The 15,332-nt window shown below is 44.5% G+C and overlaps 1 protein-coding gene across 2 annotated transcripts in view; it reads right to left on the bottom strand.

Annotated features, from left to right (window-relative positions):
• The window catches only part of NUDT3 (nudix hydrolase 3), a 101,580-nt gene extending 86,600 nt beyond the window's left edge, over positions 1 to 14,980 (bottom strand). Inside the window, exon 1 of one of the 2 annotated variants that reach the window (XM_019944058.3) lies at positions 14,593 to 14,980. In XM_019944058.3, the coding sequence (XP_019799617.1) occupies positions 14,593 to 14,691 (99 nt within the window). In that variant the 5' untranslated portion in view covers positions 14,692 to 14,980. The remainder of the gene's footprint in view (positions 1 to 14,592) is intronic. The other variant, XM_019944059.3, reaches the window with a different exon arrangement.
• Between the last annotated feature and the right edge of the window lie 352 nt (positions 14,981 to 15,332).

The following is a 15,332-nucleotide window of genomic DNA, read 5'->3' as shown; positions in this document are numbered from 1 at the left end:
AAGAGTGGGCCAGAGACCCTAGAAATAATAAACACTTACCCCTCTCTCCAGAGACGCACCCACTTCCAAAGTTATTCACAGAACGACTCCAGAAACATTATTCTATGCTCTCTGATTTTCTGCCAGAAAAATCAATCATTCAGTACACTCCAAATCCCTGCACCATAGCCCCAAACTCTTCTCCAGAGGCTCTCCAGTGTATGCCATTGCCTCAACTGCCCTTGGCCTCTTCTGCTCAGTCTGACCACAGCATACTCTCCCCCAAGTCTCCTGATCAAGTTCTCTGCCAAGTCCTTCCAAGCCACACACCTTCTCAAACCCAAGAAGAATTCATCTCCCTTCTTCTTTCTCCCACAGCACTGTATTTCTACTTAAAAAAAAAAAAAGTTTAATTATAAAAGCAAAGCAATCCACAGGAATTATTTTAAATAAATATAAGTTGTCACATTGGTTTTCTTTCATGCATTTAAAATTATTTCTTAGACATGCAACAAAGTACTAATTTTTAATGGTACATCGTATTAACATCATGAAATAAAAATAAGTTAAATTTTGAAAGATTTTCCTGGTTCCAGCAGCGGCTCCAAAGTTCAAAACTGGTAGGGTTCTCTGCTGAGCTTTTTGTTTTCAAGTCCGTGGGGATGAGGAGGAAAAGTATCTTTCCCCCCACCCCAGATATTGGTTGGGTTGGTCCCTCTTAACTTCTCTCTCTCCCAGCACAGACTGGGGGTAGAGCAGGGAGGCAGGCAGAGGATAAGAGCTTTCTTTATCCAGAGAAAGGCTCTCTTTCCCTTTTTTCTGCCTTATCAATGGTAGCTGCTCCATAAATGATGATCTAAGTGAAGAAGGAAAGATGGTGGACCACTTGCAGTGCCATGCTCCTATGAACAGGGCTCACCATCACCAAGTACTCTGTCTGCCCTGTCTGGTACCTTTTCTAACACTAAAATTGCCACAAAAGATGAAACCAGAGGATCACTGAACTTACTGTAAGATCTTCTACTCCAAATACCGCACTATATTGCGATTGCTGGCTTATCTATCTCCACTGTCAGATTGTAAACAATGTGAAGGTTGGGGCCTTGTTCACTGAACACAGAACAGTGCCTACAGCTCAAGAAGCACTAGCTAAATTAACAAACAAATACAAACAACTGAGGTTCAGAAACTCCCCAAACCATTTTCTTATCACAATTTACTACAACCCCAAGTTAGAAGTAGAAATTGCCTTTTTCTTGGTTTTATATTTACATAGCTAACACTGAATATTAACTTGTGCCAGCCCCTGGACTAAGTGTTCTATATAATAAATAATTTCACTTCATTTTCCCACACTACAATGAAATAGGAAGGTACTATTATTACACGGGAGGAAATGACATGTAGAGATGTAAAGTAATTGGCTCAAGATCACAGACTAGTGAGTGTAAGAGCCAGGGCTCCCTCCCTGACTGACTCCAGGGCCCAAGCTCTTCACCACCACAGACACCAAAACTCAAATGCCACCATATGGGGCCTGGGCAGGGTATAAGTGTGTGAAGTCCATCAGATTATTCTGACAGAGACACATCATGTTTCCAAAGTAAAGAGGTAAGAAGAATATTTTCACCTCCACAAAGAAATCAGCACTCTCCCATTTTTCTTGAAACATGTAGCCTTTTTTATCTTCCATCTTCCCACTTTTGAGAGAAATTTACAAGGGTACGAGAAATATTTGACCTTCCTCTGAACTCTACCTTCAGAAGGCAAGAACATCTCAGCCACCACAATAAATGGCAGCTGACCCTGGGCCCTGGTATCACAGAGACCACAGGGAATGGGATAAGGGCTGTTGGCCAACTGAAGGGGGCGGAGAGTCCAAAGAGCAGCCACCACTCAGCTCTGGCCATAGTCCTCACATAGGAATGCTAGCCCAGTGCTGCTGGATCTTCTGATTTTTCAAGAAAACCCTAAAGACCAGATTTCTTATTTGAAATTTTTCAATATTAGTACGTTGGCTACTAATTTTTTAAAATTCTTGGGCTTCCCTGGTGGCGCAGTGGTTGAGAGTATGCCTGCCGATGCAGGGGACACGGGTTCGTGCCCTGGTCCAGGAGGATCCCACATGCCGCGGAGCGGCTGGGCCCGTGAGCCATGGCCGCCGAGGCTGCGCGTCCGGAGCCTGTGCTCCGCAACGGGAGAGGCCACAACAGTGAGAGGCCCGTGTACTGCCAAAAAAAAAAAAAAAAATTCTTTAATCATCTTGCAGCCCAAACACAGCCACAAGCCAACAATCTGTGGTCCTCACAACACTTTAGGACAAACAGGCTTTCAAGGGCTATATATCCAGGCCTCTGACTTTCCATGGCCTACCTGGCCCCATGTCTCCCACCTGGAATATTCTTTGTCAGCTACTCAAATCCAACCAAGACATTTAGGTGTGGTGCCACACACCCCATAAAATTGTCCCTAATATTCCATCTCATCTTCACAGACTCCTTCAAATTCCTCTCCATCACTTTTGTATTTTACATTTTATAATCTAAACTGCATCTTGCAAAAGTTTAAAGCTCCTCAAGAGCTCGGATTCTGTATTCTACACATCTTAAACCCCTCAGTTTGAAGTATTCTTTATAGATACAATTACTTTTGTACTAAACAAAAAAATTCCTTTTTGAAAGAAAAAGTCACTCAGAGTGCCTGGCTGAAGGATGATACTAAGCTTGCTCCTTATTAAACAGTGTCAACACCATGACAATACCACAGAAATATAGTTATTACATACAGAGACCTCCTAACTCATTTTACCAATGAAATCTAAAGGTTCCGTCTTGGGCTTCCCTGGTGGCACAGTGGTTGAGAGTCCGCCTGCCGATGCAGGGGACACAGGTTTGCGCCCTGGTCAGGGAAGATCCCACATGCCGCGGAGCGGCTGGGCCTGTGAGCCATGGCCGCTGAGGCTGCGCATCCGGAGCCTGTTGCTCCGCAACGGGAGAGGCCACAACAGTGAGAGGCCTGCATACCGCAAAAAAAATAAAAATAAAAAATATATATATATAAAGGTTCCGTCTTATTATTTTATTTATTTATTTAATTTTATTTATTGATTGATTGATTGGCTGCGCCGGCTCTTAATTGCAGCACTCGGGATCTTCGTTGTGGCATTCGGGATCTAACTTCCTGACCAAGGATCAAACCCGTGCCCCCTGCATTGGGAGCATGGAGTCTTAGCCACTGGACCACCAGGGAAGTCCCTCGTCTTATAATTATTAAAGGCAGTCTACTCAAACTACAAAACCTACTGGGAAGAAATAAGCATTGCAGTGATAGGTATAAAAACCCTGAGTCAGGGCTCCACACACTCAGTAAATGATGACTGAATATAAGTCTAGTAAATGAGTCATTTCTGCAAAGAAGAAAATGAAAAATTAAATAATCAAAAGTTCCCATTACTTAAAATATATTAGTTCATACTACTCACTATAAAAAGTGTTTTATAAAAGCATATAACTTTTCTTTTAGCATATTTTACTAGGATTCTTAAATATTCAAAGAAACATCACCATCCTTCCTCCTTCTTATAGAAGTAGAAGCACTGTATGTCTAAGTTCACATCCATTTCTGTTCATCATTGCTAAGCTGCTCTCATAAAGCAAATGAGAGAAGTGTTAAATAACAGACTCAAAAAAGATTTTCCAGGCAGTTCTTTTTTTTTTTTTTTTGCGGTACACGGGCCTCTCACTGTTGTGGCCTCTCCCATTGCGCAGCGCAGGCTCCGGACGCGCAGGCTCAGCGGCCATGGCTCACGGGCCCAGCCGCTCCGCGGCATGTAGGATCTTCCTGGACCAGGGCACGAACCCGTGTCCCCTGCACTGGCAGGCGGACTCTCAACCACTGCACCACCAGGGAAGCCCTCCAGGCAGTTCTTTAAAAGGACTTTACCCTTTTATGAACAAAGACATCAACTAACTGTATACAAAGAAAGTCTACCTAAGGGATCATTTCTTTTTTGTTTATGTTACTCTTCTTCTCTTTATAACATTTTGTTTCTACTTGCTTTAAATTTTTATTCTTTTTGTAATAATTTTTTAATATGGAGTAGAAATTCACTGTCTTTATCTCCTTTTGGAAGTGCTCACAAAATACTTACCACAACATAAGATAATGCTTTCTTTAACATCTTTATTAGAGTATAATTGCTTTACAATGGTGTGTCAGTTTCTGCTTTACAACAAAGTGAATCAGTTATACATATACATATGTCCCCACATCTCCTCCCTCCTGCATCACCCTTCCTCCCACCCTCCCCATAAGATAATGCTTTATGACACTTGAGTTACTAATTTTCCACTTTAAAAGGAGTTAAAAAGCATCCTACACTGCTTACCAATTTTTTAAAGTATATTTGGACAAAGCACACAAAAACCATGCTCTTACCCTGCCTCAGATACCTAACCAAAAGTGGACTGTTTCTACGAATCTGGTTACACTAAGAAAGCAGCAGCAGAACACAATTTAAAAATAAGATGTCAGGGCTTCCCTGGTGGCGCAGTGGTTAAGAATCCGCCTGCCAATGCAGGGGACACCGGTATGAGCCCTGGTCCGGGAAGATCCCACATGCCGCAGAGCAGCTAAGCCCATGCGCCACAACTACTGAGCCTGCGCTCTAGAGCCAGTAAGCCACAACTACTGAAGTCTGCACGCCTACAGCCCGTGCTCCGCAACAAGAGAAGCCACCGCTATGAGCAGCCTGTGCACTGCAACAAAGAGTGGTCCCCGCTCTCTGCAACTAGAGAAAGCCTGCGTGCAACACGAAGACCCAACACAGCCAAAAAAAAAAAATAAACAAAAATATAAATTTTAAAAAATAATAAAATAAATAAACGATAAGATGTCCAAAAAAAAAAAGGAAAAAACCCACTCATGTTTGCTCTGAAATACTTTTGGTGCTTACATTTGAATATAGGTGTATCATTCAGTAATTTGTTTTTACTTCCAATTAAATCAGGAGGTTGCACTGTGATGACCTTTTTCTGTCAAGTCCTCCCATACCCAGCTCTGGGTTGGCACTTTGTGGGGAGTGTTAGGAAGAGAGAGAAAAGAAGTTTAAGGCATGGTCTATGAGAAGGAAAAAAATCCAGTTTTCTTCCTTCTTGAGTAGGGAAGAACCTAGTTCTTCCCTGCTGTGTATTTCTTCCCTGTGAGTCTCCTTTACTACTCACACAGAATGCTTCACTTCTGGGACTTCCTTGGTGGCACAGAGGTTAAGAATCCGCCTGCCAATGCAGGGGACATGGGTTCAAGCCCTGGTCCAGGAAGATCCCACATGCCGCGGAGCAATTAAGCCCATGAGCCACAACTACTGAGCCTGTGCTCTAGAGCCCACGAGCCAGAACTGCTCAGCCCGCGCTCCACAACAAGAGAAGCCACTGCAATGAGAAGCCTGTGCACCACAGTGAAGAGTAGCCCCTGCTCGCGGCAACTAAAGAAAGCCCGCGCGCAGCAACAAAGACCCAACACAGCCAAAAAAAAAAAAAAAAGAATGCTTGACTTCTAAGACTTCTGATTACCAAATACGTGTGGGGTTTTCCACACCAAGCAAGTCTCTGCAACACCAGCTGGGTGTCCTACAATTTAACTCAATTTTGTCACTATCTACCCAGAGGAAGTGTCTACCTGAAGATCCCACAGATTAAGGGCTCAGTCCTACAGGACTGTCCCTCTCCCCCTTCAGACGCCAGTCACAAGCCCAGGTGCTTCTGACCAACCAGCTATAGCTCGAAAGTTCCAATCACCCCCACTCCTTGGGTTCCATTAATTTGCCAGAGCGGCTCACAGAACTCAGGGAACACTTGCTTACATTTACCAGTTTATTAAAGGATACAGATGAACAGCTAGATGAAGAGATACATAGGGTGAGGTCAGGAAGGACCCTGAAGTGCAGGAGCTTCTGTTCCCATGGAGTTTGGGTACACCACCCTCCCAGTGTGGATGTGTTTGCCCACTGGAAGTTCACCGAACCCCACAGAGGCTTCATTACATAGGCATGATCAATCATTAACTCCATTTTCAGCTTATCTCCCTTCTCAAGAGAATGGGGGGTAGGGCTGAAAATTCCAAGCTTCTAATCATGGCTTGGTCTTTCCAGTGACCAGTCCTCATCCAGGAGCCATCCAGGTGCCCACCCAGAGTTGCCTCGTCAGAACAAAAGACACTCCTATCACCCAGGAAATTACAAGAGTTTCAGGAGCCCTGTGTCAGGAACAGAGGTCAAAGACTAATATTAGATTAAGAGACACTCCTAACTGTTCTTGTCACTTAGGAAATTACAAGGGTTTAAGGAGCTCTATGCCAGGAACCGGGGACAGAGATCAATATATATTTTCTGTTATCTCACAGCCTGTCTCAAGAAGAGCTGAAAAGCCACAATTCCATTCAGAATTCTACTTGCTCCCCATTCCACAGTTGGGGACAAAGGCACATGGCTAAAGCGAACAGCACCCTATATTTAGGCTCATACATTACCTTGAGAAGGAAGGTACTATGGCTTAATCAACTCTGAGTAGTCTAAACGATGAGAGTTCAGAAATCAGTAAACACATCCCCAGCCTCGCAAGAACTGAACCTACACACACACACACACACACACACACACACACACACACACACACACACACACACACACACACACCACTCCATTCCCAGCAGTTCCCCACTCTAGAAGAATCCCTGGCACTTAAGGTAACCAAACCCTCAATAAGACTAGGTAAGTGTTGAAAAGTCATACATACTCGAGTGGCCTGGGTTCAAATACATTTCTAGGAAAAACTGGCAAGCCTTTGTTCTATTAAACAAAAAATGTCCTCCAACCTTTTATTAGCAATGCATTGCAGTACTAACTTTTATAAGCTAACTACCTGACTTGTGTGCAACTGCCTACTACACACACACACACACACAACCTCTGAAAGAAGAACTGAGGGTGAGAAACGGTGTGGCTAGAGAAGACGGGTGGGAAGATTTACCTTTCACTCCATATCCTTTGTACCTTCTGAATTTTGTAGTGTGTGCATATATATTACCTATTCAAGATAGTCTTTCTGAGTAAACTACCCTGAAAAGAGTGTAAAGAAACTTTAGGGTCTCTACTTCGTGTCCTTTCAGACTTATCTCTTGAAAAGATTACAGTACTTTATTTTATCTCCACCTGGATATTACTTAAATACAGCTTTTTCTCATAAACTCTTTTACCATGCTATTCACTTTACACCTCATATTCAAAGGAAGGAAGGTGGTTTCACGGGATGTTACTGGTTTGTTTGCTGGCTGGCTTTGCAGAACGGGGTAAAGGAGAGCCAGGAAAAGTGGAAAGGTGACAAAGGCCCCACAGGATCTGGTTCTCTCCCACCTCTCTAACATCTCCAGCTATACTGGCTGGCTTCCAGTTCTTCCTCCTTCCCAAGCTCATTCTCCACTTGGGGCCTCTGTAATTGCTCTTCCATCTACCTTGCCTTTCAGGGACCACCCTATCAAAATTTGCCAATTCCCCCCCACACACACCAATCTCAGCCACATCCTACACTTACTTTCTGCTCAGCACCCGCCACTGCCTAAAATCATCAAGTTCACTGATATTTTTGCTCATTTACTGTCTCCTGGCATTTATATCAGATGCTTCACAAAAGCAATGACTTCCATTCCACCTTGTTCATCACTGTGTCCCCAGAACAGTGTCAAACCTGGAAGTAGGCACTCAGTAAAAGTCTGTAGAACAAATGAGTAAATGAATGAATGAATATAAGAATAAACACTTTTCCCTATTCAAAGGGTGAGGAAGCAAAGGCTTCAAGAAGGCTTGGAAAAACATTGTGAACACTCGAGCACCCATGTTACTTTAAGGCAGAAATTCTCAAACTGGATTCAAGAAGTTTTCTTGGGTGTTACGAGGATTTTACTCAGAAACTCAGGTGCATATGTTTTATTACTAAATTTTAAGTTTGAACCTTATTTCCAAATTCAATTCTTTATTCTTCTTTTAACCGCATAACATCTTATTATCTTTTTTGCCTATGATGGTTTCTTTGTTCTGTTTCACGTTAACCACCATCAATCAAATGCTTTAGACTCAGCACCCATAAACTTTACATTGTGTTTCTCTTACTCTGACCTACATAAAGAACAAAGCAATAATGACAGGAAAATTTAATGGGCATCCCTATCAACCTTCATCTTCAAATTAATTACGTTAATATTAACTAAACTTTAGAATACCGATTTGACATACATTGTTGACTATGAACCACTACCAACAAGTCATTAAAACAGTATCCACTACTTGATTGTAGTCTGTTGGTGCATTTATTTACTTATTAATAAAGGGTTCCAGGCTATGAGCAAAATGAAAATCCTTTTCCCTCAGGTACTGCACCACTAGGGCTGGGGATCAGCACATTATATCAGTTAGCCAACACAAATCCTGTGAGATGGCACAGACTCTCAAGTTCAGCATCTGAAAGAAATCCTAAATGCCCTATGATGGGATGATCCAATAAGATTCTGAAAGTATTTACAACCAAATACACACATACGTTCGATGCGCTGATACTCAAGATTATCAGACACCCTGTCACTAAGACTGGAAATAAGAAAAGAACTGGGAGACTTCTCTGAAACCTACATACCAACACATTATTGGTAGACACTAGCATTCGGTATATTTTGGTTATTTTCAGTTCCTCCACTAGACTGCAAGCTTCTTCAAAGTAGGGACTATGTGTTCATTCATTCATTCACACAGTCAACAAATAATATTGAGCATCTACTACTGTTCTAACCACTGAGGACACGGAAGTGAATAAAACAGACAAAAGAGACAAAAATTCCTATCCTCAGGGACTAGCTTGCATTCACTTGAAAGGAAACAGACAATATATAGCTGAATACATAGCATGTCTTGATGGTGACATGTGATGCCAAGAAAAAAAGCATAAGAGATGCACAGTGGACTGGTGTTATCTTATATGTGGTGATCATTAAAGACCTGTCTGATAAGATGAAAATTAAACAAAGACCTAAAGTGAAGGAGCGAGCCATGCAGATAATATGGGGGAGAAACAGCACAGAAGCCAGTGGGCTGGAAGAGAAGGATGAGTAAGAGGGAGAGTGGTGAGAGATGAGGTCAGAGCTATGGCAGGGGACCAGACCATCCAGAGTGCTGAAGATCATGGTTAAGACTTTGGATTTACTGAGACAGAACACCACTGGAGCAGAGGAGTGACATGACCTGACTTCTGTGTCAGAAGAATCACTCCACCAGCTGTAGTAGTGAAGACTAGAGGGGTAAGGGCAGAAGCAGGGAGACAAGTTAGGAAGATAAAGCAATAATCCAGGAAAGAGGCAATAATGGGTTAGGCTAAAATAGTACAGTGGAGGGACTTCCCTGGCAGTCCAGTGGTTAGGACGCCACGCTTCCACTGCAGGCGGCACGAGTTCCATCGCTGGTTGGGGAACTAAGACCCCGGAAGCTGTGCAGCCAAAAAAGAAAAAAAAGTGTGCTGAAGGAATGAATAAACAAATGCATTCTTGAACAAGAGCCCTTCCTTTTTGTACTATTTTATGAAAAAGAATATAGACTGCTTCACACCCAGTATATACATAACACTCTGTTTATTGAGAAATGAGAATCACCCAAAAGCAAAAGATTGGGGCAAGGAGTGGAAAAGAAGAATGAAGACTGCAGTACAATTTCAGACCAGAATTCACATCTTGGGAAGTAGGTAGAAAAGGAGGTAATGGGAAAAACATCTGACTAACCCATATTTATTAGGCAGACACAAGGGAAAGGGCGTGTGTGTGTGTGCACGCGTGTGCACGCACGCACACAAAGCCTCAGAAAAGATTTAAAGAAATGAGGATCAGAAGTGTCCAGTCAGATGACTGGATCCATGCACACATGGTGATCCTAGAACAATGTAATACTGTACACGACCAAGATATGCTGAAAAATGACTCCCCAACCAGCCTGGGATCCACTAGAAGCCCTTCGTCATGGTTTTCGCCCCTGGGATTGCCACCTGAGCCTTACTCCCCACTCTAGAGCCCAGGGGAAGGTATACTCAGCAGAGACGTCCTTCCACCTGCTCCTCTGGGCATTTTTACTGACACTCAGGCCACTAGAGACTCCACTCACTGAGGATCTTCAATGTCAATCATCTTCTCATCCAACCTAGTGAGCTCAAGGATCTGAGAAAATGAGAACCAGGAGCCCCATGCCAAGAGATGCAGGGCTCCTGATGGAAAAGCTCAACAAGCAAAACTAAGACCTTTAAGGACACTTGTCCTCTCCTTTTAGAAACAGTTGTAATGCACAGGGAAATCTAACTGAGATGATCCTATCAGTACTCACTTTTCTCCCTCAGTAAACACAGACCCCTTAGGAGCAACTTCAACTTTCCCAGGCACTGTGATGCCATCCAATGTACAGTCAGTACCACCAGACTTTCTAAGAGTACTGCACATTGCTAGATACTCCAACTGTCAAAAATGCCTGTGTTACCTCCCCTACCCCCAGTCCAGGGAGGGCACACAGAGTACAAGCAATCCCACCCCTAGTATCTCTCACTTTCTGTAAGCACGGAGGCTCCAAAGGAAAGGAATGGAGGAAGAGGGAAAATTTCACTGGAAGTGCTTTAGGAAGGCCCAAGGTGAATAACATGACAAAGATGAATGTCGTATCACCCAACTTAGTTTCTATGAAGAAAAAAAAAAACCTGGGACTTCCCTCGTGGTACAGTGGTTAAGACTCCGCGCTCCCAATGCAGGGGACCCAGGTTCAATCCCTGGTCCAGGAACTGCATCCCACATGCATGCCACGACTAAGAATTCACATGCCACAACTAAGGAGCCCACGTGCCGCAACTAAGACCCAACGCAACCAAATAAATAAATAAATATTTTTTAAAAAAGAAAAACCTGAAAACATTCATGAAGTTATCTATGTGCAGAGTCCTTCTAGACTTTTAAGACTCCTTCCCTCTCCATCTTTTTCAGTATACTAATCCATATTAATTGAGCAGCAATTTTTTTAGTGACTTGAAATTATTCCAAAACATTTGAAATACTTTTCACAAAACCATTCCAAAGCATTTGAAACACTTCTCACAAAACCATTCTTTTTGAACTCAAATTTCACCAGCTGACGTCATATTTAATTACACTGCATAACTACAATAACAAGTACAACGAACATAAACAGATATAGGGATAAATATAACTGAGTCTTTGTAAGCACATGATTGGCTGGCAGGCCACATGCTCCGGGGCCTGTCAGGCCCAGCAGCTTACAGAGTAAAAGCAAGTGTTCAGGGCACCAAGTGGTTAAAACAGAGGCTGGGCAAGAGACTGTCCACAGTACATCAGGTTCAAAGCACTGTAAGAAATGTTAGTTGGACTTCCCTGGTGGCGTAGTGGTTAAGAACCCACCTGCCAATGCAGGGGACACGGGTTCGAGCCCTGGCCCAGGAAGATCCCACACGCTGCGGAGCAACTAAGCCCGTGCACCACAACTACTGAGCCTGCGCTCTAGAGCCCGCGAGCCACAACTACTGAAGCGTGCGCGCCTAGAGCCCGTGCTCCGCAACAAGAGAAGCCACCGCAATGAGAAGCCCATGTACCACAACGAAGAGTAGCCCCCACTCGCCACAACTAGAGAAAGCCCGTGCAACAAAGACCCAACACAGCCATAAATAAATAAATAAACTTATTTAACAACAAAAAAAAGAAATGTTATCAGGATTGCCCCAACCTAAAGATATTAATTTATCAAAATGTGTCACCATAATTAGTAAAACGTCTAAGGAGGGGGATTTTCCTGCAGTTGATGCTTGCTTATCAACAGGAAAAGCAGCCAGAGGTTTGAAGGAAAGGGAACTCATTTTCATCATGTTGTTTAGTCTGTCCCACTAGCCTCTAAGCTCCCTCACTGTCTGTCTCCTTTTAACTGTATCACAGAACCTGACACTTGGTGAGTGCTCAATAAACTTGCTCAGTAAACTTGCTGGATATGTTCACACACCCTAACCTGGATCAGTATTATAGCTGCTATCACTGCTGGCCTATAAATAAAATTTTCTGGGGCTGGAAAAATGGAATGTTAGAAGGTTTGACTCATGGTCTGTTATCTGCTAATACTTTCCATCTCTTTTTCTTTACATTGTAAGTACGTTTCCTGACATTGGTTAACTAAATTTATAAATCAGGGTCCTATTCATACTTACATTATTGTTGTATTAATGCTAATAGTATTCTGTAACCTATTCTATCTTGATTAAAGCCATTAGTGCTCATTAAAAAATAAAATTGGGTTGAATGTCCTATTGAGTTTGAATTTCACATTCCCACAATGTGTGGCAGCTAATACTTCCAGTTTCTAGCACTACTATTGAGAACATAAAAGTTCTCCGGGAACTAACAAATTACTTCCCTTCCAACACAATTATATAATCTGAGAGTTGAATGGCACCCTAGAGATTATTTTGTGGTCCAAAATCCCTCCCAATTAAGGGTTCCAATCGATAACTACTCAACTTTTGGGGGCAGGGAGGGATGTAAATCTTTAAATCCCACATTACAGAATGCTGCACCTATACAGCATTCTGTATAGGAACACACAAACGAGCCTGTACAGTAGGCTCTTAATACATATTTGCTTAACTGAACAAATCTAAAATAGGTTCCATTTCATTATTTTCTTATTCTTCCTAGGCTTTAGCTGTAACATCTACTGAATTTGAATGAAAGATCTGCATCAATCTTCTGCTCATTAACCAATGTTCAAAAAGAAATTCAGCAAACTCCATGATCAGTCAAGTGTTTTAACAATGATGCTGCTTGTACCAGTACATAAAACTTTAACAGAAAATGGAAAATCAAGTCTTCATTACTTTGCTTATGATCTATAAAGGGTTTCCAACTTACCCAAAATACTCATGTGTTCTCAATTTCTAGTATGATTTTTTAACAAAGTCTTGCATCATTCATACAAGTAAATTATACACCCTTCTACCTATAATTGGGGTGCTCACAGATTTAACCATAGTGTTATAGTAAGACATGCTATTATGCTAATTAGTTTTCCCTCTAGTTAACAGCCTGTCATCTCATCTGATTTCCCATAATATGATATGACAATGAAGAGAACAAAGCCTCTGGAGCAGTAAACATCGCCAATAATTCTACTTAACTCAAGCATATATTCCAAAACAAGTACATAATTTACAGCAAGGCCCTGCTTAACAGGCTATTACAATGCATCTGTTTTGAGGACTTTTACAATATATTCTAGGACACAAGTATACATTTCCAAATGCAGTTTCCTACTGTTTTGCTGAAAGGGAACACACAAAATCTCTCAACAGCACAATTACAGTGCTTTTAAGTTTTTTTTTTCAGGCAATAAATTCCCACTTCCTCCTAAATATCTTTGGACAGCAACTTCTGGCAACCCATCTGTGTCTTTCATCACAACTTCTTTTCATAACTAACGGGTCAAGTTCTTTTCTCCCCATTTCAACACGATGTACTGTACTTGCAGCCCTGCCACGATAGCCCACTGCTGAATGCCGGAATACAGCATATTGAATTTCACTGTCCTTTATTGTTTCCAGTTTAACTGCCATTTTACCACCATACACACGAGAGAAACGCGTTCCCACAGGCATCTTATGAATTTCCGAAGCAGCTATTCTGTGAGGATTTACAAAACATTTGCCTTCTCTGAATTCCCTTTATCACCACAGAAACGGCTGTGAGGAGCTGAGATTTTTTTAAGTACCCTATGCAAAAAGAAACTGATTTTAAGCATTTCTCTTCTGCAAGCAAATTTAATCCTAAAGGCCTTCCTATAGGGCAGTGGAGGAATGTCAGGGCAAAGATCTTAAATACCGCTTTTGGCCTTCCCAATTAAAATGAAAAATTTTCAACACACAAAGATTATCTAATCAAATGTCCTTTCTTCTCAGGCTACACCCTAAGGGCTACCCAGAGCAGTGTAAAATAAACAACTGGCTTTGGCTTTTGCACAACGCCCTAAATCCTAAGACACCCCCCACTCCGGCTCACAGACGCACATAATCCCTCGGCAAACCCCCAACCTGCCAATGAAGTGGACTCTTTCTCTGTCACAAAGGGCCGGCCCGCGCCTCGTGCACGGAGGCCTCTACACACATGTGCTGGTCTGACAAGTGCGGAGCTGCCCTTTCTGGATCCAAAGCTGCAGGCCTGGACCGAAAGCCACACGCTCTTCCCACCCACTGCCTTCTACCCGCCGCCACTCTCCCCAGTGACAGGCGGCCCGCTCCGAAGTGCCCCAGCCGCCCGCCCGCCCGGCCCGTGCCGCATGGCCACGATCAGACACACTTCCCCTCCGCCCACCGTCCTCTTTCCTTCTTCCTCTTCCTCGCCTCAGGAAATTCCGTCGGAACTTCATTGGGGCCGAGAGGAGCGGCCCAACCCGGGGCCCGGGCAAACCCTCTCCAGCGGCCGCGCCCCCCGCGCCTCGGCCCGGGGCGGCCACCGACCCCGGGGACCCCAGGCCCGCCCGGCCCGGCGCCTCACCTCCTCCTCACTCTCGCTACGGAAACATAGGCACGCGGCCCGCTTCTTGTAGCCGTCGCCGTCATAGGTGCGGGTCTGGTTCGACTTGAGCTTCATCATCCTCCGGGCCCGGTGGGGGTGAGGTGCGGGTCGCTGGAGTCGAGGGTGGGGAGTCCGCTCCAGACGGCCGCGCGCGCGCGCGCCCCCGGCTCGGCCAAGGGAAGCAGGGAAGGGGTGCCGCTTCTCAGCTACACGGCTCCGCCGCTGGCCCGCCGCAGCCGCCTCATTTCCCCCAGCCCAGGCCCCGCGCCGTAGCCGCTGTCACGGCTGCCGTCGCCGTTGCCGCCACGGCCGCCGCCCCCTCTGCCGCCGCCACCCCGGACGACGACTGCGTCGCCATCTTGGGCGCGCTACGTCAGGGGCGTAAAGCCGCGCCGCCCTGCCGGACGGCCGCGCGCTCGCAGCGCAGGCCGCGTTCGGGAATCGCGCCCTCCCATTCCGCGCAGCGTAAACGAGCGTATGGAATGAGGGGGCCGCGCGATTGGAGGTGGCTTTTACGCCAATAGCGTAGAGGTGGGGACGGTGAGGCGCGCTTGAAGACAGCCGGGGGAAAAGGGATGTGGGTACAGGGCCGCCCAGCTCCGCTGAGGAGGGGGAAGCGAGGATTTGCCCAGGGTCACGGCGCCCGGGCCTTGGCTTTGCCCATCCATTTGGGAGCGGGTGAGGGGGAAGGTCTAGAGGTAAAGGTGGGATGCAGTTAA

The sequence above is a fragment of the Tursiops truncatus genome, chromosome 10, assembly GCF_011762595.2.
Source record: "Tursiops truncatus isolate mTurTru1 chromosome 10, mTurTru1.mat.Y, whole genome shotgun sequence".
Lineage (NCBI taxonomy): Eukaryota > Metazoa > Chordata > Mammalia > Artiodactyla > Delphinidae > Tursiops > Tursiops truncatus.
Note: the sequence above shows the minus strand (reverse complement) of the source record. Positions and strands in the feature narration are given on the sequence as shown.